The following is a 25,023-nucleotide window of genomic DNA, read 5'->3' on the forward strand; positions in this document are numbered from 1 at the left end:
CCAGTTTTTTTTTGTTCCATTATAAAAGTTTTATTATTCATTATTCTCCAGTAAACTTTGAGTCACAGTGTAGTCTACCTGAGTTTTTTGTAAGACAACATTAATCTCAAACTAGTAATTTTATTACTATAACCAGTGACTTTATCTTAAATTCTTCTTGCACAAGTGTCACCTCTTCCTTTCCTTTCCCCTAGTTTTCCCCTCCCATTCCTGCCCACAAGCTGCACAGTTCATTTGTTCATAGTTCTCCCTCCATTTGTGTGTTTCCATTTGCTCTCCCCAATAAAACAAACAAACAAAAACACCACCATCACTTCTTCAGGAAAGGGAAGAAAATGTGGCATCTAAAACAATCTCTGTTGACATTCCTTATATGAATGCCTTTTTTTGGAAATTGAAAAATGGTGTTAGCCAGATGCTGGTGCTCATAGCTATGATCCTCAATACTCAGAAAAGTTTTGAAGACTGTGATTTGAAGCAGCCTGACAGGAAAGTCTGAGACTCTTATTACCAATTAACTAGCAAAAAGGTAAATGTGAAGGTACAGCTTAAGTGGTTGAGCTCCAGTTTTGATTGGAAAAAACGAAGTGAGAATGTGAGGCTCTTGAGTTCCAGCTCCAGTACCAGTACCCCAAAAAAGACAACTATTTTGCCCCTTTTTTTCTCTTCTTTTGATTTTCTTTGTTTTTCCCCCCTTCGGTTTTGGGGGCTGTTTATACCCTATGTGTATCACTCACCATACAGGTACTTCTCAGTATCACTGGTTATATAAAAGACTTTTACGTTGTGATTTTTTAAGGGCCTTATTCCTGTTACTTTGTTGTTGTTTACTTGCTTACTTTCATGTCCTCTGGAAAAGAAATATGGGAAATCAGGTTTGCATGTTTTAATTTTTTTTGTGTGGACACTGGGAATTGAATTCAAGGTCTCAGGCTTGCTAAACAGGTGCTCTACCACCTGAGCCATGCTTACAATTCCCTTTTGCTTTGGCTATTTTTGTGGTAGAGTCTTACTTTAAGCCTAAGCTGGCCCAAGCTGCAGTCTTCCCACTCCGTTTTCCCCACATCACTGGGGATGGCAGACATATAACATTGTTCCCAGTTATTGTGCTTCCTCTGTAGCTGATATAATAGGCTCAGGACACCGCTCAACCACCATTGGCTGAATTTGGTTAAAATCTCAAGAACTTCTTTTTCCTAACACTGGCTACAAACTTCAATCTCCCCATTTCTACCCAAGTAGCTAGGATTGTAGGCATGAGCCATGGCACCTGGCCCAAAAGCAGGTTTTTAAGCTCTTTTTTCTTATCATTTGTTGTTGAGATGTACAACTTACTTCTTTTTCTTGTGTAGGTTGAGAGAGTTGCTGATGAGTTTTATATTAACTTACACAAAATACATACAAATGAACGTAAAGGAATGTGTACATGATAGTTGTGATTACATTTTTAAGAACTAGAGGCCCAACTTTATGGTCTGTGGTGCACATTTTAGACATTCAGTAGCTTAAAATATGAGAACATTAGGCTCAAAGAAGCAGGTACTAGGAGAGAACCTTCATCCCTTCCAGAGAACCACTGAACCCTATCCTATATCTACAGGAAGAATAATTAAAGTAATACAAAAAACTTTGCTGGTGATGGAGGCTAAGTTGGATTTGTTCTGTTTTGTTTTTTGCCAGTCTTGGGGCTTGAACTCAGGGCCTAATCACTGTCCTTGGATTTTCTCAAAGCTAGAGCTCTACCACTTGAGCCACAGCACCACTTCCGGCTTTTTCTGTGTATGTGGTACTGAGGAATTGAACCCAGGATTTTGTGCATGCTAGGCAAGCACTCTACCACTAGGCCACACTCCTGGCCCCTGAGTTGGATTTTTAAACTTTAAATATAAACAAAATCAGTTTCATCATTATGCATTCAATGGTATGAACCAGTTGGTAGTAAATATTTATAGGAGAAACAGGCATTTTAAAAATCTACGTTGTATGAGAGATGATAGTCTTTTAATAATTGTAAATTACTCCAGAGTTTTTGTGTCCTCCACTGTGGCTAGGTAATTGCTATATGTAAACTCAAAGAGAGCTTATAAAAAAAAGTTTAGCTGTAGCTAATGAACTGGCAAAAAAAAAAAAACCAACGACTATATCCATTTGGTGAGTAATAGTTGCCCTCCCAGAGGAGTTGTGTGTTTAGTGTATGAAAGAAAATTTGTTTTCATGTGCAATCTGAAATTCCTATAGGTGCACTTTTGTTGAAGTTTCAGAACTTGATTTCTTTTGTATTTTTATTACATGAACTCTTCAGATAACTTATTTCCTTGGGATGATTTTTAAGAACTTGAACCATGTAAAATGTTTTCATATCTCCTCCCTTACTTAGTCTTGGATTTACAAAAGGAAAGAAAGTCCCTTCATTTTGTGTAGTAGATTGACAGCTGGACATGGCACACCAGTTGCCATGTTACATTCCTCGGTGCACAGTATTCTTGCTTTATCTTTTGTAGCTGCAGTGTTGAAATACGAAAACAATGTCATGAATATCAGGCAGTTTAACTCTTCTCCGCACCCCTATTGGCTTCCAAACTTTATGGATGTTTTCACTTGGTCTTTGCCTTTTGTTGGAGAAAAAGGTAAGAGAACTACAGCTTCTATCAGATATCAGCCCTTTATATTGCATAAGCCCTGGTGTTTCTCAAATGTCTTTCTCAATTTATCAGAAAGTGTGCTAATTTTGTTTTGCTTTCTACAAAGATGTTTAAGTGGCACATAATCTGTTCTTAGTATCAATTTAAAGTAGCAGTCCTACTGTGATCAAGATGTTAAAAAATAGCAGTCACTGTACCATCCCTCTATGATTTCCTCAGTGCTGTGGAGATTTAAACAAGATTTATTGTCCTTCAAATTTTATTTGTACAGCTATTTAAAAATGAGCTGTGCAACTACAAAATAAGACTTTTGGACCTAGGCTTGTTTATGTAATTCCTTGTAAAATGGAAAGATGTATTTTTCCTGTGGGTGTCTGAGTCAAAGACTGAACAGCAGACTATGTAATTCTACAATTAGAACCTTCAAGGACTCCAGCTTTTCACTGGAGCGAGTAATCTACCTTTATTCTCCCAGAACCTGGTAGCCTATATTTAATGATATTTTTATAGTTACTATAATACAATGATAAATAAATTTTCATGTTTATTTAACATATTTTAGATACCTACATTATTTGAGAAAGAATGCTTTACTCTTTAAACTTTTGGATTATTTTGTTTTGTGCAGTGACAGAGATGCTAGTTAACATTCTCACCATATGCTCTGACAACGAACTGCTTTCTGAGGAGGAAACAGACGGTAAACTTTACCTCATTTGAACTAAAAATACTAAAAGGTTTTGGTTTGGATTTTAGTTTATATTGATTCCTTCCCCAACCCCCACCTTTGTTTCTTGATCTTACTAGAAAACAGTTGTTTGTTGTATGATTATTTTTTGTTTGTTTGTGCAGATCCTGGGGCTTGAACTCAGGACTTGGGCACTGTCCCTGAGCTTTTGTGTTCAAGGCTAGTACTCTACCACTTAAACAGCAGCTATACTTGTAGTATTCATTGTTTAAAAATAAAATTTGAGGGGCCGGGAGTTTGGCCTAGTGGTAGAGTGCTTGCCTAGCTTGCACGAAGACCTGGGTTCAATTCCTTGGTACCACATACATAGAAAAAAGCCGGAAGTGGTGCTGAGGCTCGAGTGGTAGAGCTCTAGCCTTGAGAAAGTCCAAGGACAGGGCTCATGCCCTGAGCTCAAGCCCAGGACTGGCAAAAAAAATAAATAAAATAAAATAAAATTTGAGTCAGGCATCGTAACTACTCCAAGAAGGCTGAGATGTGAGGATTGAGGGTCACAGCCAACTAGGCAGGAAACTCTGGGAGTCTGATTTCCTATTAACCAGCAGAAGTCAGAAGTAGAGCTATGGCTCACGTGGAGTTCCGGGCCAGGAGTTTGGCCTAGTGGTAAAGTGCTTGCCTAGCATGCACAAAGACCTGGGTTCAATTCCTCAGTACCACATATATAGAAAAAGGCCCCAAGTGGTACTGTGACTCAAGTGGTAGAACTGTAGCTTTGAGAAAGCCCAAGCACAGAGCTCAGGCCCTAAGTTCAAGTGGTAGAGTTCCACACCTGAGGGGAAAAAAAAAGCTAAAGGACAGGGCCCAGGCCCTGAAGTCAAGCTCCATTACTGACACAAAAAGAGTAAATAATTAAGATAACAAGATAAATTATTGGAGAAATCAAAATAGATCAGAATAAATTGAAAGAAATCTCATTCATGGATTATTGGAAGACTCAATATTCTAAGATATGCATTATTCCCCAGTTGAAATGTGGATTCAGTACAAAGTTAGTCATACTGGGTGTGCGCATGCGTGTATGTGTGCCTGCATGCATGCATGTGTGTATATGTTTGCACGCACATGCACTCTTTGGGGTTGTTAAATGATTTGAATTCAGGGCTTCACATTTTCTAGGCAGCTGCGATTCCTCTTGGGCCATGTCTCCACTCTTGTCTTTTTTTCTTACTTTTTAGAGAAAGTCTCATATTTTGCTCAAGATAAGACTTGTACCACAATCCTCCCAGATTGTGGTATAATTTTATTTGTGCAGGGCTACAGATGCACGTAACCACTCCCAATTGTTGGCTGAGATAGTGTCTCACTAATTTTTCTCAAAGCTGACCTTGAACTGCAATCTTTCCAGTATGTACTTCCCAAGTAACAGGGTTTGGCATCATGACCACCCCGAAAGTCAGTTATGAAAATGCAGAGACTAATTATGTATTCATACAAAAATAGCTGAAATATTAAGATGGGAAGACTTGCTTTATCGATATCAGGATTTACTATAAAGCTGGAGTAATTTGAATTATTAGTACAATTATTTATCAGATATTGAAACATAATAAAGAATCCAGAAGTAAGGCTGGGAAGTGATGGCTCACACCTGTAATCCTAGCCACTCAGGAGGCTCAGTGGTTCAAAGGTAGCCTAGACAGCAAAGTCTGTGAGACTTGTATCTCCACTTAATCACCGGAAAACCAGAAATGGCGCGGTAGCTTAACATTCTACCCTTCAGCAAGAAAGCTCACACATGGTGTCTAGGCCCAGGATTCAAGCCTCACAACCAACAGAAACAGAGAAAAAAAAAAAAGAGGGCCAGGAGTTCAAGCCCCAGGGCTGGCAAAAAAGAAAAAATCAAGAAGTAGAGTCTCATAAATGGACAGTTGATTCATACCAGAAGTGGCCCTGCAGAGCAGCAGGAAAATATCATTTTCAGTTGTTACAGATGCCTCTTTAAAAAAAAAACTGAATACACTTAGAATTTATTTTTATGCTTCTATACATCCAGACTTGGAAGGCAAATGTAGCCTAGAGTTAGAATGCTTGTGTGAGGCTCTAGGTTCCAGTACTATAAAAACAACAAGAAAAGTAGTAACTCCCAAAACTCAAGAAAAGCAAAACAAAGTTTCCAATATCTTCATCAGCTTGCAGTTAAAAAAAAAAAACTTTTAAAACAAGACATGAAAATATTAAGTATCTCATATTGTTATAGTATCTCACTTTGTTATCTGATATATTGAATTTATTTGTATTTGGTTATTTGAAATTTGATAGGGAAGGGGGGAAAACCAAGACGGGTGTGGGGTGTGGGGGGGGGGAGGGAAATGGGTACCAAGAAATGTGAAAGGGTATCAATGTATGTGAATTAATGCACCTTCTATCTGGCAAATATCATGTAACCCTTTTACTAATTACAATAAAAAAAATGCAAAAAAAAAGAAAAGTATTAAGTATGCAGGAAAAAACTATTGCTTACCTGGATAACATTACCAAAAGAGCTTGTGTTTATTCCAAGATAATTAAGCATTTTAAAAGATGATCTAGGGGCTGGGAGTTTGGCCTAGTGGTAGAGTGCTTACCTAGCATGCACGAAGACCCGGGTTCGATTCCTTGGTACCACATACTTAGAAAAAGCCAGAAGTGGTGCTGAAGCTCAAGTGGTAGAGCTCTAGCCTTGAGAAAAATCCAAGGATAGTGCTCAGGCCCTGAGCTCAAGCCCAGGACTGGCAAAAAAAAAATAAAAATAAAAATAAAAGATGATCTAGGCAGGCAGCTAGGCAGGCACTGGTCGCATACACCTACAACCCTAGTTACTCAGGATGCTAAGATCTGAGCCTCAACGCTATTCCAGGCAGGAAAGTCTGAGACTCTTACCTCTCTCCTCTCCCTCTGTTCTTCTCTCCCTCTGTTTCTCTGTCCCTCTGTCCCTCTCCCTCTTCCTTTCCCCGCTCCCTCTCTCTGCCAGTCTGGTGCTTGAACTGAGGGCCTGGGTACTGTCCTTGAGCATTCTCAAGGTTAGCACTCTACTACTTGAGCCATAGCACCATTTCCAGCTTTTTCTGTGCATGTGGTACCGAGGAATCAAACCCAGGGCTTTGCGCATGCTAGGCAAGCACTCTACCCTAGGCCATAGTCCCAGCCCCAAGACTCTTTATCTCTTATTAAGCACCAGAAAACTGAAAGTGGCACTGTGGCTCAAAGTGGTACAGCATTAGATTTGGGCAAAAAGACCTCAGGGACAGTACCCAGGCCTTCAAGTTCAAGCCATACGATTGATCAAAAAATAATCATAAAAAGATAAGCCAGGCACTGGAGTCTCACGCCTCTAATCCTAGCTATTCAGGAGGCTGGGATCTGTGGATCAAGCCAGTTTGGGCAGGAAAAGTCTATGAGATTCTTATCTCCGAGTAACAAAACAGCTGAAAACCAGAAGTGGCACTGCGGCTCAAAGTGGTAGAGCATTAGACCTGAGCAGAAAGAGCTCAGGGGTAGCACCCAGGCAGCAGCAGCAGCAACAGAAAAACAGTGGGAGAGGATATTTGCAATATCACCAACAAAGTCTTACATGCAGCCAAAATTGAGATGCTGCATATGAACAACCACCTCACAAAAGAGCATAGCCAGGAGAAATAGGAAGCGATTCAGCCGCATTAATAATCAGGCAAATACAAATTCAAATTATAGTAAGATGACACCACACTAAAACTAATCATGACTGATGTCTGGTGTTGGCCAGCATGTGGAGAAGTAGGAATGCGCATACATACAGAGTATAAGTTCATAAATTAGAGTCATGAGGCTTGAACTATGGGCCTGGGCACTGTCCCCTGAGCTTTTTTTGCTCAAGGCTAGCACTCTACCATTTTGAGCCACAACACCACTTTCAGTGTTTCTGGTGGTTAGTTGAAGATCTGAGTCTCACACACTTTCCTGCCTGAGATGGCTTTGAACTGCAATCCTCATAGTATACAATCTTTATAGTAGCTAGGGGTATAGGAGTGAGCCTCAAGTAACCAACTTTAGTATATCTACTTTAATAATGCTACACTGTTATTGAAACAGCACATTATTGAACATAATGCATACCCTGGAGCTAAGAATTAGAATGTTGCAGCTATATACATAGCAAATATGTACAGCAAAATGTACTCTCAGAGCTTAATTTGTAATAGCCCCAAATTAGAATTAGTCCAAATGACTATGGTAGAAAAAGAATAAATTTCAGGGACTTTGTATGGTAGAATAGATTATGACAATGAAAAAAGACTGTAGTAACAGAGACAACCATGGATGAACCTTGCAAACAATGCTGAGCGAAAGAAGCCAGGCCAAAAGAGTATGTACTCGATCCAATTGCATAACATCTAGAACAGATGAAAACTGTAATAATTATAGATGCATGCTCACATGGTAAAACTATATAATGACCATCAGAAAGTGGTTCTGATGTAAATCAAGAGACTATTTCTAGTCTGGAAGTTTGACCTAGTAATAGAGTGCTGCCCGGGCATGCATGAAGACCCAGGTTCGATTCCTCAGTACCACATACATAGAAAGAAGCCAGAAGTAGTGCTATGGCTCAAGTGGTAGAGCCACTTGGGGCAAGGAGACAGACTGTCAATGTATTAGGGTGGGCAAGTGAGGATAAATCCAAGGGCCAAGCACCATTTTTTTTTTTTATCTTGACCTGAGTTGTGGTTTTTGTAGTCACTTGCTTCTTAGTAAATAGTTGAGTTGTACATTTTTGTGTGCTCTTCTGAATGTCTGTTATATTTGACAATGAAGTATTAAAAATATTTTGCCTACAAAGATGGGAAGAGTTTAGATATAACTTTAGAGGCCAGGTGCGGTGTCTCACGCCTGTAATCCTAGCTACTCAGGAGGCTGAGATCTAAGAATCACAGTTCAAAACCAGCCCAGGCATGAAATGTTTGTAATACTCCATGGGCTGGGAGTTTGGCCTAGTAGTAGAATGCTTGCCTAACATGCACGAAGACCCAGGTTCGATTCCTCAGTATCTCATACATAGCAAAAAGCCAGAAATGGTGCTGTGGCTCAAGTGGTAGAGCTCTAGCCTTGAGAAAGCCCAATGACAGTGCCCAGGCCCTGAGTTCAAGGCCCAGGACTGACAAAAAAAAACCCAGAAATACTCTAATCTCCAATTAACCATCAGAAAATGGAAAGTGGTGCTGTGGCTCAAGGGGTAGGGCAGTAGCCTTGAGCTGAATTGCTCAGGGACAGCACCCAGGCCGAGTCCAAGCTCCACAACTGACAAAAAAAGAAAAGAAAGAAGGCAAAGAAAAAAAGAGAAAAAACCTAAAACTATAATAGTGTTGTTAAGGTAACTGGTTCAGGAAAGCCAAAGGCATAGGGAATGTTGAGTCTGCCAGTGATTGATAGAATGGGAACTGAAGGACAGTAGTAAGTGGTCAGCTACCATAGCAAGATAGGATGAAATCAGTTTAAAAGGCAGCTACTCCTTACTGCTTAGGAGGCTGAGACGGGATGAACTGAACAGCTCCTGAGTTTAAACTTTAGTACTGTCAAATAAAAATTCTAAGCTAGGCACCTATGGCTCACACCTGTAATCCTAGCTTGATATTCAGAAGGTTGAGATCCGAGGGCCACAGTTAAAAGCCATTCCAGGCAGGAAAGTCGATAAGATTCTTAGCTCCAGTTAACCACCAAGTAGCCAGAATTGAAGCTGTGGATCAAGTGGTAGAGTGCTAGCCTTGAGCAAAAAAGCTTAGTGACAGTGCCTAGGGCCTAGATTCAAGCCCTACGACTGACACAGAACAGAAAAAAAAAAAAGAAAGGAAGGGGAAAAAAAGAAAAGATTTTAAACTGTTTATGTTTGCCCTTTGTGTTTGTTCCTTGCTGTGTTTCAAAAATGATATTTTTCTTTTCATCTAATTTTATTTTCATGAAAATAAAAATGTTTAAAAACATTGGATAAAAACTGATGAAAATTAATGGATACAAAACAGTAACGTTTTAAGAAATAGAAGTTGGCTGGGAGTTTGGGCTAGTGGTAGAGTGCTTGCCTAGCATGCACAAAGACCCAGATTCGATTCCTTGGTACCACATACATAGTAAAAAGTCGGAAGTGGTTCTGTGGCTCAAGTGGTAGAGATCTATCCTTGAGAAAGCCCAAGGACAGTACTCAGGCCCTGATTTCAAGCCCGGGCCTAGCAAAAAAAAAAAAAAAAAAAAAAAAAAAAAAGGACAAAAACAAATAGGAGAAGTGGCCTTCAAAAAGCATCTCCATTTAATGTTCTGTCATGGCTACCAGAGTATATGGTAGGAGCTAATAAAGATAATAGTCTGCTCTTAGTACATTTCACTTTGATTTTTTTCCTCTTCTGTATAATTTATATTCCTTTCTAATATTTGTTTCTTGTCTCCTTGTTTCTTGGTGTCTCTTCTCTCTTAAGAACACTATATTTCAAGCTATCCAAAAGATAGCCAACTGAAATGTAGTAAGCTTAATTCTCTGTCCTGCTTCAGCTCCTTGGTTAGAAGTTCTGAACCATTAATTGAGCAGCTTCACACTGCTTTTTTTAGTCCCTTTCAATAGTAATGTCTGTGTTTTCTCTGGACTTGTCATTTTCCTAGCAGATTGAGGAATGAAAGTGAAGAAAAGCTCATGTTTCTTTTTCTGACTTTTGAACTCTTGGCTTTTCATGTGTGGACTATTTTGTAAGTCTGGGCTGGGGGAACAAAGCTATAAAGAAAGAATATCTTACCCATCCTTGTAATTTATACTGTATAGTCACAATGTAATTCTGAGGAAGTAGCTCATGGTTTAAGAAAGTGAAGATTTATGATGAAAGGACATTTAAGTTTTAAGACAGTTGGATGTTGTGTATGATGCAGAAAACAGCTGCTCAAATGAGTTTTTGCCCTTTGGCAAGCCAAACTCTGCAATGCTGAGGTAGCCCCGCAGCATTCCTAAAAGAGATGTTTGCTATATCAACTATCGGGGTGTGTGTGTGTGGGGTGTGTGTGTGTGTGTGTGTGTGTGTGTGTGTGTGTGTGTGAGAGAGAGAGAGAGAGAGAGAGAGAGAGAGAGAGAGAGAGAGAGAGAGAGAGAGAGGTTCTTCATTACATTCTACATTTCAGAACTACAAAAAAGTCCCTGCTTCTCAGATCTACTGTCTTTTTGTGGCTTCTTCTTCCTTAATATTTTTCACTTCTGGTTTTTGGTGTCTTTTGTTGTTGATTTTCCTAGGCAAGTACTCAATCCTTGGTCCATTCCTTAGTCCTTTGCTCTGGTAAATTTTGAGATAGGGTTTGTTACACATACCATGTAGCTAGGGTGGCAATTATACACTGCCACATCCCTTCCAATGGGATTTTTGCTCAGGCTTGCCTTGCGCCATGATCCTCTCATCTCTGCCTTCTGTGAACTGAAATTACTGATAGGAGTCATTATACCAATGCCCAACTTGATTTTTTAAGCACAGTTTTTCTGTGTGTGTGTGTGTGTGTGTGTGTGTGTGTGTGTGTGTGTGTATGTGCATGTGCATGCGTGCACATGTGTGCACACATAGTAGTGCTCACGCCTGCCATCCCTGGGGTTTGAACTCAGGGCATATACACTGTCCCTCAGGTTTTTTGTTCAAGGTTAAGCACTCTACCACTTGAGTCATAGCTCTACTTCTGGCTTTTTTTTTGGTGCTTAATTGGAGATAAGATTCTCACAGAGTTTTCTACCCAGGCTAGCTTTGAACCACAATCCCCAGCTTTCAGCCTCCTGAGTAGTTAGGATTGCAAGTGTAAACCACCAGTGCCTGGCATCCTCTTGAATTTTTTAAAGCCAGCCTAAAATACATTTCTTTAACTTACTTAATCTTTGTATTCTCCAAGGAACCACTGCAGCCCGAAAAGAGGTCATCAAGAATAAAGTCAGAGCCATTGGGAAGATGGCACGGGTCTTTTCAATTCTTCGGTAAGGATATGCCTGATTTACAGTGTGGGATTGAAGGCTTTTGAAAAGACAGATATGGATTTACAGTAGTGTGCTTAGGATTGGAATCTGGTATTGTAACTGTAGAACTCCAGTTGAATGAAGGCCGAAATGACTAACATTGCTTTGGAAAACATTTGCTTGGTACTGGCTTAGATGTAGTGAAATGTAGGTAGTAGTGCAGTGTGGATATCAGAGCCAGATTGCCTGTGTTCAAATTCTGCCTTTCTTAGCGGTGTAATACTGTGTTTTATCACTGGGTCTCAATTTACGAGTCTGGAAAATATTGATAGCAGGACCCACCTCACAGGGTTGTTAAGTGGGTCAAATGAAATCATGTGAGCAAAATAATACCTACCTTTCAGGCCTTCCGATGAAAAACCAAGAATGAACGATTGCTTAAAATTAGGATTTCAGGAGGGGCCGGGAGTTTGGCCTAGTGGTTAAAGTGCTTGCCTAGCATGCATGAAGACCAGGGTTCGATTCCTCGGTACCACATACATAGAAAAAAGCTAGAAGAGGTGCTGAGGCTCAAGTGGTAGAGCTCTAGCCTTGAGAAAGTCCAAGGACAGTGCTCAGGCCCTGAGCTCAAGCCCAGGACTGGCAAAAAAAAAAAAAATTAGGATTTCAGGAAATGTTTTCTGGCTTTGATGCAGGGTGAAGGGAGGGAAATCTATCCTTCCGTAGCTTTTTTTTTTTTTTTTTTTTTTTGGACCTTCCTAGTGTCATTGACTTGCTGAGCAGTATGGTTCCCTGGCATTAACCAGGGCTTCCATGTTCCTTTGCAGGGAAGAGAATGAGAGTGTGCTGACTCTCAAGGGCCTCACTTCCACAGGCACACTTCCCCTAGGTGTCCTCTCAGGAGGAAGGCACACCATTGAGAAAGGTGAGTATGGGGGTGCTTCTCCATGGAAGGTGTGACTGAGAAGTCAGTAAACATTGCTAGAGGGCCGGAAGTTTGGCCTAGTGGTAGAGTGCTTGCCAAGCAGACATGAACACCTGCATTCGATTCCTCAGTACCACATACATGGAAAAAAGCTGGAAGTGGTACTGTGGCTCAAGTGGTAGCACTCTAGCCCGGAGAACGCCCAAGGACCGTGCTCAGACCCTGAATTCACAGGACCAGCCAAAAAAAAAAAAAGTGACATTGTTAGAGACAAGAAAGATGAATCTTTTACTTCCCTCTTCTTAATACAAAAACTAAGTCAAAATGGATTAGAACATAAGTGTAAATGGTAAAACAGACTTCTAGGAGAAAGTGTGAAGAGTAGCCATTGGGGTAGAATTAGTCTTCTAAGGAAAATGAATAAATTGAATTACATTAAAATTAATTTATTTTCATGAAAATACTTGGTAGACATGGAAAAAGCAAGCCACAAACTTAGAGAAGACTTTTGTGATACAAATATCTGACAAAACAAAACAGAAAACAAACTCGTATCCAATACAAAAGGCATAAAAACTAAAAAGGGTGGGGGGGGGCAAGGAGCATGGCCTAGTGGTAGAATGCTTGCCTAGCATGCACGAAGACCCGGTTTTGTTTCCTTGGTACCACATACAAAGAAAAAAGCCATAAGTGGTGCTGTGGCTCAGTGGTAGAGCTCTAGCCTTGAGAAAGTCCAAGGACAGTGCCCAGGCCCTGGCAAAAAAAAAAAAAAAGGTTAAGTGTACAGAATATGTCAGAATAACCAATGTTCATATAATAAAGATATTTGACACAATTATTTACCTGGAAAATAAATATTAAAACTACAATAAAGGCCGGGAGTTTGGCCTAGTGGTAGAGTGCTTGCCTATCATGCACAAAGACCCGGGTTCAATTCCTTGGTACCATATACTTAGAAAAAAGCCGGAAGTGGTGCTATGGCTCAAGTGGTAGAATGTTGGCATTGAGGAGAGCCCAAGGACAGTGTTCAGGTCCTGAGCTTAAACCCAGGACTGGCAAAAAAAAAAAAAAGAACCCACAATAAAATATTGCTATATAACCAGAATGGTTAGTTTTAAAAATCTGACAATACCAAATGTTGGTGTATTTGTGGAGAACTAGAGTACCTATGCTGATGCTTATAAATTGGCTTAACCACTTTGGCAAACTAATAGGTAATAAAGTTGAACATATATCTACCCTGTAACACATAATTCTAACCAAGAATGTCCAAGAGAAATTAGCATACTTGTCCAGCAAAGCCTATACATAGGATGTTCACTATAGATTTTTATAATAATTCCAAACTAGAAAGGTCCATTGATAGAATAGATAAGTAAATTGTGTTATATACAAACTAGCCATAAACAAAAAAAACAATGTATTAGGCCAGGAGTTTGGCCTAGTGGTAGAGTGCATGCATGAAGACCCTGGTTCAATTCCTTAGTACCACATACATGGAAAAGCCAGAAGTGGTGCTGTGGCTCAAGTGGTAGAGCTCTAGCCTTGAGGATAAAGCCCAAGGACAGTGCTCAGGTCCTGAGTTCAAGCCAGAAACAAAAAGCAAAACCAGTATGTTATGGGTACATATGACAATGTGATTGGATCTCAGAGTTTATGAGGTAATCTAAAAAGGAGAGACACAAAAGAACACAGTTTGTGTGATATATGTGACTAATCAATGGCAGGAGAAAGAGAACAGTGCTTCCTCTGAAGGGAGGTTCTTCACTCAGAGGAGCACAGGAACTTTGTAGTGTTGGGAATATACGTTTCTATATCTCGACATCTCCATATATATAATAATTTAGGTGGCAGTTATACATGTGTAAACTTAAAAAAACTGATTTACGGGGCCGGGAGTTTGGCCTAGTGGTAGAGTGCTTGCCTAGCATGCATGAAGACCCGGGTTCGATTCCTCAGACCACATGCATAGAAAAAAAGCTGGAAGTGGTGCTGAGGCTCAAGTGGTAGAGCTCTAGCCTTGAGAAAGTCCAAGAACAGGGCTCGGGCCCTGAGCTCAAGCCCAGGACTGGCAAAAAAAAAAAACTGAATTGCTCCATGTACCTCAGATTTCGGCTTCTGATATACCTCATGCATGTGATGAGAACAATTTGGAGGACAATTTAGTTTCTCAATCAGAGAGAGCATTTGACTCTGACTAGAGCCAATATCTTCTCTAATGTCACTTCTCTGGAGTATCACTTCTAAAATTCCCTTCTCAAAGAAAGAAGAGGAAAGCGGTTGGGAATGTAGCTTAGTGGTAGAGTGCTTGCCTGGCATGCACAAAGCCCTGGGTTCTATTTCTCAGTACCACATAACAAAAAAAGCCAGAAGTGGCACTGTGGCTCAAGTGGTAGAGTGCTAGCTTTGAGCACAGATTGCTAAAGAACAGAGCCTAGGCCTGGGGGGGAAAAAAAAGAAAAGTCAACATAGCTACAAATTTGACTGCAGAGTTCCTTGTAGCCGAAGTGAAGAGGAAGCCTGGTGTAATCCTAGCTACTCAGGACGCTGAGGTCTGAAGATTGCGGTTCAAAGCCAGCCAGGCACAGGAGACCAAGAGATACTTATCTCTAATAAACTACTAGAAAACCAGAAGTGGTGCTGTGGATCTAGGTGTAGGGTGATAGTCTTGAACTGAAGAGCTCAGGAACAGCGCCTAGGCCCAGAGTCAAAGCCCCACTACCGAAAGGAAAAAAAAAAAAAGTGAAAAGGAAAGCCCAAAATGAAGAGGGGGAAAAAAATACTCAAAGAACAAATCAGTTTTAAATTGAATCAACATCAAATACTTCTGTGCTATCAAGAAAGTGAAAAGACAGTCCATAGAATATGTGAAAATACCTATAATCCTAGCTACTCAGGAGGCTGAGATCTGAGGATGACTCAAACTGGTAGAGCACTATCCTTCAGATAAAAAGCTCAGGGACAGCACCCAGGCCCCGAGTTCAAGCCCCAGGCCTGACCAAACAAAACAAAAACAAAATGCCCTCTCAACTGGAAAATAAGTAAAGAATTTGAATTAACATTTTTCAAAAAAACATACAAATGGCATACAAAAATTATTTGAAATCATAAGACATTCAAAAATGCAAATGCAAAAAATACAGTGAGAGCCCAGTGTGGTGGCTCATGCCTATAATCCTAGCTACTCAGGAGGATGAGATCTGAGGATCAAGATTCAAAGCCAGCCTGAGCACAAAAGGACACCTGTAATGCTAGCTCTCATGAGGCTGAGATCTGACGGTTGTGGTGTAAAGCCAGCCTGGGCAGGAAAGACCATGAGACTCTTATCTCCAATAAACTGAGAAAAAGACAGAAGTGGCGCTGTGGCCCAAGTAGTAGACTGCTAGCCTTGAGCAAATGAAGCTCAGTGAGAACACCCAGGTCCTGACTTCAAGCCCCAGTTCCAGCCAAAAAAAAAGTAACAAGTATTACTGAGAGTTTAGAGGGTACCTCAGGGGACAAGCTCTTTTATCTATGAAGCTCTGAGTGTGATTCTGAGCACTGAAAGCAAAGTTTTGATGAGATATGTGGAGACATTGGGTCTCATACACTACCAAAAAGAATATAAAATGATACAGTTCTTCAAATGATTTAAAGAAAGTTACTAGATGACCAATCAATAGTATTCCTGATTTTGCATCCTCCAGATTCGGATACAAATTGTCATAAATAGCATTCTTCATAATAGCCCCAAACTGGTACAAGCTAAATGTCTATCATCTAGAAAAGGCAGTGTAGTAAATCTAATGGATTCTTGAAGACATTGTGTTAAGTGCAAGCAGTAACTAATGACAATGTAGAGATAGAAAGTAGAGTTATTAGTTGACTGGTATCAAAGGGTTGAGGGAGCAAAATGAGAATTGATGTAAAACTGTTGCAACTAGATTGTGATGGTTGCACAGTTGTAAATGTATCAAAACCATTGACTTTAAACAATTGAATCTTCTGATATGTGAGTTACATTTCAATAAAGATGTTGGGTTTTTTAAAGCAATTTTACAGTTTTATTTGACACTCACTGGTTGGTTCTCATCCACATTGGCTGTAGATTTTTGAAGGTGGTAACAGGAATGTAGGTTACGAGAGCTTGTTTGGTGAGTCTTCATCCTCATTGCGCTTTCTGGATAACCGCACTCGGATCTGATAGGGGACATTCCTTATTCCTTTGGACATTTCATATTCCTTTGGCCCAGACAGCTTTGTTGAGCCTGGTATCGATGGCTTTTTGGTGATTAATTGTAGATGAAAGTTTCACATTCTTTAGTGCTTGGGCTCAGATCTCAGCCTCTCAAGTAGCTAGAATTATAGGCATGAGCCTCTAGTGCCCAGCTTGCCGGGTTGATTTTTCTTTTTTGCTAGTCCTGGAGCTTGAACTCAGGGCCTGCAGACTGTCGTTGGGCTTTCTAAAGGCTAGAGCTCTACCACTACTTGAGCCATAGCACCATTTCCAGCTTTTTCTGTGTATGTGGTACCGAGGAATCGAACCCTGGTCTTCGTGCGTGCTACGCAAGCGCTTTACCGGTCCATCAGGTTGATTGTTAACTAATGAGACCAACACTGTAGAGTTCTTTTTGTTTCCTGACATTTGTATCTGCAGTGCACTATGGGAAGGCACAATCCCTGCCTTTGTTAACAAAATTGCAACTAAAGGAATTGATAAGTTCTGATAAGATGTTTCTTCTTACATTTTTTCATGTATTAAGGTTTTACTAACAGAAAACAAAGATGTTTACCTGTTAGTACAAATGTTTAAATTTCTTCAGTTTTCTCACTAAAGGAAGGGAGGGCTCTTTTAAAGTAACTGGCCTGTTTTCTTGCACAATAAACAAAAGTCATATAGGTTGTCATGTCAGCCTCTGCCATATCTCCAGTACTATAGAGGTACATGAATTTGCGTCAGGAATGAATAGTTTTATGTCTTTTCTGGCCTTATAGTCTACCCTTAGACAAGAAACAGCTTCGCACTTGTAGTCCAGCCTATTGTTACCCAAAGGACACTCCTTTTAAATTCAGTCATTAAAGACGGTTGAACCGTGTGCTAGTGGTTTACATTTATAATCCTAGCTACTTGGGAGACAGATCTAGAGGATTGCAGTTCAAAGCTACCTCAGGCAGAAAAGTCTATGACACTGTATCTCCAAATAACCAGCAAATTGCAGAGCTGTAGGCATGGCTCAAGAGGTAGAGCACAGCAGGGTAGAGCTGCATGCAAGAGCCAATGTGTGAGACTGCTGGTGCATGCAGATACATGTATGTGCACACACACTTGCACTTGTACTTGTGATGTTAAATTATTGCGAAACAAATTGATATTTAGTGTCAAAGCATTAGTCATTGCTTTCCCTCAAAAATTCTCCCTGCTTATTGTCTTGTCACCCACCCAATTTAGTTTTTCCTCTCACCAAATTGAGTTCAGTTCTCTTGTTTCTCTAATGGGTTGAATTTATTATGGACAGAGTAGTAAAGGAGGCCCTGGGACAGGTGACTGTTAGCAGTACTGGTGATGTACTCACTCTTTTGTCTTTGTTTTTGCATGCTGCTGCTCCTGCCCTCTCACAGCTACAATCAAAGCAATACGGTCCCAGGAAGGTATGACCACATTACTTTGATAGATATGCTTGTGTGTCTGTGTGCTACTTTCTTTTATTACTGCATCATCAGGACTGTTACAATAAGGAGAGTAATAGCTATTTCCAGGCATGAACATATCTGACATTTTTACTGATTTGATTGACCTTTACCACAGTCTTTTCTGGGCTCTCTCAGTTTGACTGCATTGACTAAAGACTATGTAACTGGTAATGAGAAAGATAAGTGGTTCAATCCTAAATCCTTTGTACATCTATTTGGTTAGAAGAGTCAGATAAGATAGCCACTCATGACTTGAAAGGTTAAACCAGAGCAGAAGCAGAAAGTAGGCTGCAATTTAGTTTGCTTTATATTTGTTTGAAGGCAACTAAACTAAATTATCTTAAATGTTTCTATAGAAACATTTTAAGCAAAACTGTTTATGAATATGTGAATGAAGACCATAGAAATTCATAATTGTTTGTTATAAGTATAATAGCATTATTAGGAAGGATCATCCAAAAGAATGCAGAGTTGAATCAGAAAGACAATATCTAGAAGCTGTATCAATGGTTTTACATTCAGCTCCTGATTATGTGTGATAAAAAAAAAAAGCTATCCTCAGCTCAGAGATTTTTTTTTTAATGGTCACTGTCCTTTTTGTGCCTAAAACAACTACTCTGGGTTTAACATGCTCTATTCCTCCCCCCCCCCTTTTTTTTGGTCAGACCTGGGACTTGAACTCAGGGCCTGAACAGTCCTTGGGCTTTCTCAAGACTAGAGCTCTACCACTTGAGCCATAGCGCCACTTTCTGCTTTTTTTCTATGTATGTGGTACTGAGGAATTGAACCTGGGTCTTCGTGTATGCTAGGCAAGCACTCTACCACTGGGCCAAACTCTCGGCTTAGTTATCTTTTATCTAATATCTACATGTTTCTGGCCCATTAAAAACTTTCCCAAATATATTGAGATTAATTAAGAACTTGTTAGCTTTTTGTCAGATCTGTTTCTACTGTGGTTACTCATGGGTTTTTATGAAATTTTATTTCACCTGGAAGTGTAGTCATTTAGTTAAGGCTAATTCAATCACAGATAAGCACTCCATAGCCACTTCTGTGTGTTCGGTAGGGGGTTCTTGTGTTCTGGGCAACTTAGTTAACTTGTTGCTTTGTTGCTTAATTGAGCACTCTACACCCCCTTTTCTGTTTTTCCTTCATCATCAAAGGTTTTTCGGTTCCAACCAAAATCCGGAGTTTTGAAGAAGCTCGAGGTCTGGACCGAATTAATGAGCGAATGCCACCTCGAAATGAGAATAGGCCCCCTGACGGGCCATTGAGGGCCATACACTCAACTGGTTCACAAAGGGGCGCCCACAGGAAAAAAGCCCAGTAATGACTCAATCCTGAGGCGGATCACAAACTGACGAGCAAATGCTATTTATTATTGGAAGATGAAACAAAAATAACTCAACTTAAACCTGGAGATGCATTCAGAATTCAGTCTGCATTTATTCTGTAAGAAGGTGAACATTTTATAAATTCTTTTAGTTGTATTCAATATACATAAAAAGTGATGTTCTGTTCTTTCACCTAAATTTTGAAGGTTAATCTGATTGTTATATACTTGAAGTCTTGTTAATACATAAAAGAAACCTTCCCACAATAAAAGGGCCTTGGAAACCTCAACTTGGGTTTCTGATTCGAACTAGTCAGCCTTTTCTCTTGTTTTGGGAGGAGATATCATTCATTTAAGACTATTAACTTTTCAGACTCAGGGGCTTTTCCTTTTTCCTTTTTTCCTTTCTGCTGGGCACCATGGAAGAATGGCCTCTTAGAGTTCTCTCCAGATGGAAACTGTGCTATATACTAGAACTCAATAAAATGTTCTAAATCTAGTGATTTTAAGCATCTTTTTTTTTTGCTAATCCTGGGGCTTGAATTCAGGACCTGAGCACTGTCCTTGGGCTTTCTCAAGGCGAGAGCTCTACCACTTGAGCCACAGCACCATCTCCAACATTTTCTATGCATGTAATATTGAGGAATCAAACCCGTGTCTTCATGGATGCTGGGCAAGCACTCTACCACTGGACCAGACTCCTGGCCCTCCCTCTCTTATCCTTGCCTACAAATTCTATAGTTCATTTTGAAATACTTTATACTGAATACTATGATTACATTCATTCACCCTCCCTCCCTTTCTCAAGGCTTTAGAGCTTTACCACTTGAGCCACAGCACCATTTCCAACTTTTTTTTTGTCAGTTGTGGGGCTTGAACTCTAGACCTGGGTGCTTCAGCTTAAGGTACTGCCCTACTCCTGGAGCCACAGCTCGCTTCCGGCCTTCTAATGGTTAATTGAAGATAAGAGTCTGTCTTTAGTGGTCTTTAGTGCTTGGGCTGGCTTTGAATGGCCACTCAGCCTCCTGAGTAGCTAGGATTACACTGCGCCGGCTACTTCCAACTTTCTATATGTATGTTGTACAGAGGAATTGAACCCCGGGTCTTTATGCATGCTAGGCAAGCACTCTACCACTAAGCCAAACTCCCGGCCTGGTCCTCCCTCCCTTTCTACGTCCTCTCTATCCCCTTAATCAGAAAAAAAAGAGAGAGAGAGAAAGAAAACAGGCGACATACAAACAACACCCCCAACAGCAACATAAATAACCCAAGATTGTCATTTTCCAATGTTCAGGGAATTAATCACCTGGAATCCTGGTGGTAGGAAAATAGAAAACTACCAAGCAGAAAAAGCATGCCTTTGGGAATCTCAGCTATGAAAGTCAGTCCCCATGACATTGTGGACAGGGAGTCCTCACGCCCTTTCTCCTCCTTTTTCTTTTCTGGTCTCATAGTCACACAGTCTGCAGATAGAAACCACTCTGAAGGGCCTCCATCAGCAGGCAGGAGACAAATAGTTATTGGGAATTGATCAAAGACATGTTTTCATTATCTTCTCAAAAAGACAAAATAATAGGGGCCAGGAGTGTAGCCTAGTGGTGGAGTGCTCACCTAACATGTATGAAGCCCTGGGTTCGATTCCTCAGTATCACATATTCAAAAGCTGGAAGTGGTGCTGTGGCTTAAGTGGCAGGGTGCTAGCCTTGAGCAAAATGTGAAAATGTATCCAAGGACAATACTCAGGCCCTGAATTCAAGCCTCAGGACTGGCAAAAAAAAAAAAAAGACAAATAATAGTATGATAAATTAAGCTTGATAAATGGGAGTGGCACAAAATGGTATCTCAGAGTACAAAGTCCTGAGTCAAAAAAATCTGAGTGGTTGGAGACACAGCTCAAGTGGTAGAATGCTTGCTGAGAATGCGTGAGGCCAGGAGTTCAATTCTCAATACTGCTACACGGGGATTGAAAACTTGATTGAGTTTAAGATAAAGCAGTATCAGCTTTTGGAGGGAGTTAGGCTTAGATCTCTTCAGTTACAAAAATAAAATATTTTCCTTTGTTCTATATAAATCCATGTACAAGTGTGGTAAGCGTGCATGTGATACAGACAGTTTCTTAAAGTGATGTTCTCTGCTAGAGTGTACTGGTCACTTGTCTTGTTTGTATGAGACCCTGGATTCAATTCCCAGCACCACAAAAATGAATACTTTAAAAGTAAGGCCCTGATCAGACACCAGTGACTCACATCTGTAATCCTAGCTACTCAGGAGACTGAGATCCGAGGATCGAGGTTCAAAGCCAGCCCAGGCATGAAAGTCTTTTATCTCCAGTTGATCACCAGAAAGCCTGAAGTGTTCGGCACTGTGGCTCAAATGGTAGAGCACTAGCCTTGAGTTAAAGAGCTCAAGGGCAGTGCCCAGGCCCAGAGTTCAAGCCCCACGACCAACAAAAAAAAAAGTAAGGCTCTGTGCTGTGCACCTACAATTCAAAACTGCTTAGAAGGCCTCAGCCTTACCACTGTATTGTAACAACAGTGCTAGTTCTTCCCCTTAGACTTCATTGGGTTTTTTTTAAACATAATTTCAAATGTTTTAATCTCAATAAACATTTTCAAGATGGCTGGATGTCTGCCCTGAGTTTGCCTTCAGATGACTATAATTCTGACTGGGCCATCATTCCAGGCAGACATCTTAACTGCTAAGTTCTGCAGATTGACATTTTCAAAGCCTCTTCTGTTTTGTTGCATCTTTTCCCTTACGGTCTAAAGATGCCAAAAAATACTTCTGTCTTGTTCCCTTTCACATTATTGTCCACAAGTCCTCTTTTTTTCTGAAATTTCTCCTATTTAGGAAAACAAAAACACCCCTTCATACTTTAGTTCTCTAGGCATGTCACAGGATTCCTTTGGGAATGTTTCTGAAATATTTTGAAGCCATGCCAGCCTCGAGTGGAAAAGGCCAAGCAAGGCTGAGAGGCCTTGAGTTCAAGCTCCAGCTTGGTACCAGTACCAAAGAAAGAAAAGGAAAGAAATACCATCCGTCTGGACTGGCTTCTGGTTTGGGATATGTATATATAGCCATTTTAAATCGATCAGATTACTTTTAATAAAAATTTAAAAGCTCATTTGATATAAATTGATAACATTTTTATTATTTTATTATCCTTAAGTAGTTGTGTAAAGGAGTTTCAACATTAGTATGTCCATTTATAAGTATAATGCATCTTATCAATAAGGTCCTCTCATTGTTCTTCCCTATCTCTCCCAACCCCATTCATCCCCACATATTTTTTCTAATCTGTTCTTGGTAGAGCAAAAGGAGCCTACCAAAAATGTGTGTGTATGTGTGTGTACAAATAGAATATTACATGAAAAAAGCTTGACTTGCCCTTGCATCTTCTAAGTGACACTTTAGTTATATGGGCAGACACTACCGATTTGTTTTCTTGTGAGTAGATATTGACCAGCAAAATGAACATTGCGAACCATGCTCTGATAGACTCAATACGACTCCTTTCCTAGGGAAAAAAAGAGAGAGTGAGAGAGAGAGGCTGTGGGGAAACATTGTTCATATCCTTTAGTTTGTATTTGCATTGCCTTTTCTGTTCTTCGATGGATAGTCACCATTTAATGGCAGACGTTTGCTTTCTTTTTTTTTTTAATTTTTTATTGTAATTAATAAAAGGGTTACATGATATTTGCCAGATAGAAGGTGCATTAATTCACAAACATTGATACCCTTTCACATGTCTTGGTACCCATCACCCTCTCCCCCATCCCCCACCCCCAGACATTTGCTTTCTTGCCCTTATAACTTAGAGATGATTTTCGGACACTTTTAAAAACAGAAAAGCTCTCTGTTTGGTAAATATAATACTATTATTTGATGTAATTAAGGCTCACGAGTAAGGTTTCTGAAAATAGATTTTGGGCCTTTCAGCTTGAGACAGCTGTTCTCTTAAGAAAAAAAAAAATAAAATTGTAAGCCATCTTAGGTTAGGCTCCTTTCCTTGGTCACTACAGCATTCCAGAATGAGGAAGACCGAAGTCTTTTCCTTCTGCCCTCCCCCCCCCTTTTTTTTTAAAGGAGCCAAAGATATACAGTGGAACAAACACAGTCTATTTAATTATTGGTGCTGGCAAAACTGGGCAGCCACATGCAGAAAACTAAAAATTGACCTTAGCCTTTCGCCATGCACAAGCATTAACTCAAAATGGATCAAAGACCTCAACGTCAGACCGGAAACCGTGAAACTGCTACATGATAAAGTAGGAGAGACACTGGAACTCATAGGCACAGGCAAAAGATTCCTGAACAGAATCCCAGGGTCACAACAGATTGGAGAGAGACTCGATAAATGGGACTACCTAAAAATAAAAAGTTTCTGTACGGATAAAAACATAGTTGCGTCCCTGCCGCCGCCAAGCGCGGAGGCCCGGGTACGCTCAAGATTCGGCTTCACCTGTAACCCACCGCCATGGCCGAGGAAGGCATTGCTGCTGGAGTTGTAATGGACGTTAATACTGCTCTACAAGAGGTGCTGAAGACCGCCCTCATCCACAACGGCCTAGCACGTGGAATCCGTGAAGCTGCCAAAGCCTTAGACAAATGCCAAGCACATCTTTGTGTGCTTGCATCCATCTGCAATGAACCCGTGTATGTCAACTTGGTGGAGGCCCTTTGTGCTGAGCACCAAATCAACCTTATTAAGGTTGATGACAACAAAAAACTGGGGGAGTGGGTAGGCCTCTGCAAAACTGATCGAGAGGGAAAACCCCGTAAAGTGGTTGGTTGCAGCTGTGTAGTGGTTAAGGACTATGGCCAAGAGTCTCAGGCCAAGGATGTCATCGAAGAGTACTTCAAATGCAAGAAATGAACAAATAAAGAAAAAAGTTGAATCTTTAAAAAAAAAATATATATATATATATATAGTTGCAAGAGTAGAGAGACAGCCAACCAACTGGGAAAAGATATTCACCAACAATGCATCTGACAAATACTTAATATCCAGTATCTACAGGGAACTCAAGAAACTAATCCCCCCAAACCCAATAAACCATTCACTAAATGGACAAGTAAACTAAAGAGAGACTTATCAGAAGAGATTAACATGGCAGAAAAGCATATGAGAAAATGTTCATCATCTATGGTCATAAAGGAAATGCAAATAAAAACAACCCTAAGATACCACCTTACCCCAACTAGAATGGCCAAGATTTTGAACTCAGACAATGACAGGTGCTGGCGGGGTTGTAGAGAAAAAGGAACCTTTACTACACCGCTGGTGGGAATGCAGACTAGTTCAGCCACTCTGGAAAGCAGTGTGGAGGTTTCTTAGAGAACTGAAAATAGACTTTCCCTACGATCCCGCCATACCACTTCTGGGCATCTATCCTAAACATCATAATCCAAGATATGATAAGGACACCTGCTCAGCTATGTTCATCTCTGACTATTCACAATAGCCAGGCGATGGAAACAATCCAGATGCCCTACTGCAGATGAATGGATACAGAAAATGTGGTACATATATACACAATGGAATTCTACATAGCCAACAGACAAGATAAAATAATGGCATTCGCAGGGAAGTGGATGAATCTAGAGCAAATCATGTTGAGTGAGACAAGTCAAGACCTAAGGATCAAAAGGCGCATGGTATCCTTAATATGTGGCTTTTAAATCCAAAGAGTACAAGAGCGAGGACTCAATAACTGCATACCCAAAGCTATGGACATGGTCTTCTAATGATATCCACTACTTCCTTGATTTGAGAAAGTGTCACTTTCA

At 40.3% G+C, this 25,023-nt stretch overlaps 1 protein-coding gene and 1 pseudogene across 1 annotated transcript in view; both read left to right on the forward strand.

Moving 5' to 3' along the window:
• Positions 1-19,542, forward strand: part of Ppp3cc (protein phosphatase 3 catalytic subunit gamma) — a 51,466-nt gene extending 31,924 nt beyond the window's left edge. The window contains exons 9-14 of the mRNA XM_090354304.1: positions 2,502-2,627; positions 3,271-3,342; positions 11,245-11,326; positions 12,133-12,230; positions 17,829-17,858; positions 19,064-19,542. Coding sequence (XP_090210430.1) covers positions 2,502-2,627; positions 3,271-3,342; positions 11,245-11,326; positions 12,133-12,230; positions 17,829-17,858; positions 19,064-19,230 — 575 coding nt within the window. The 3' untranslated portion in view covers positions 19,231-19,542. The remainder of the gene's footprint in view (positions 1-2,501; positions 2,628-3,270; positions 3,343-11,244; positions 11,327-12,132; positions 12,231-17,828; positions 17,859-19,063) is intronic.
• A 4,124-nt stretch (positions 19,543-23,666) lies between these two features.
• Positions 23,667-24,146, forward strand: LOC150049409 (small ribosomal subunit protein eS12 pseudogene; annotated as a pseudogene).
• The last annotated feature ends 877 nt before the right edge of the window (positions 24,147-25,023 follow it).

The sequence above is a fragment of the Megascapheus bottae genome, chromosome 20, assembly GCF_031878675.1.
Source record: "Megascapheus bottae isolate mThoBot1 chromosome 20, mThoBot2.hap1, whole genome shotgun sequence".
Taxonomy (NCBI): domain Eukaryota; kingdom Metazoa; phylum Chordata; class Mammalia; order Rodentia; family Geomyidae; genus Megascapheus; species Megascapheus bottae.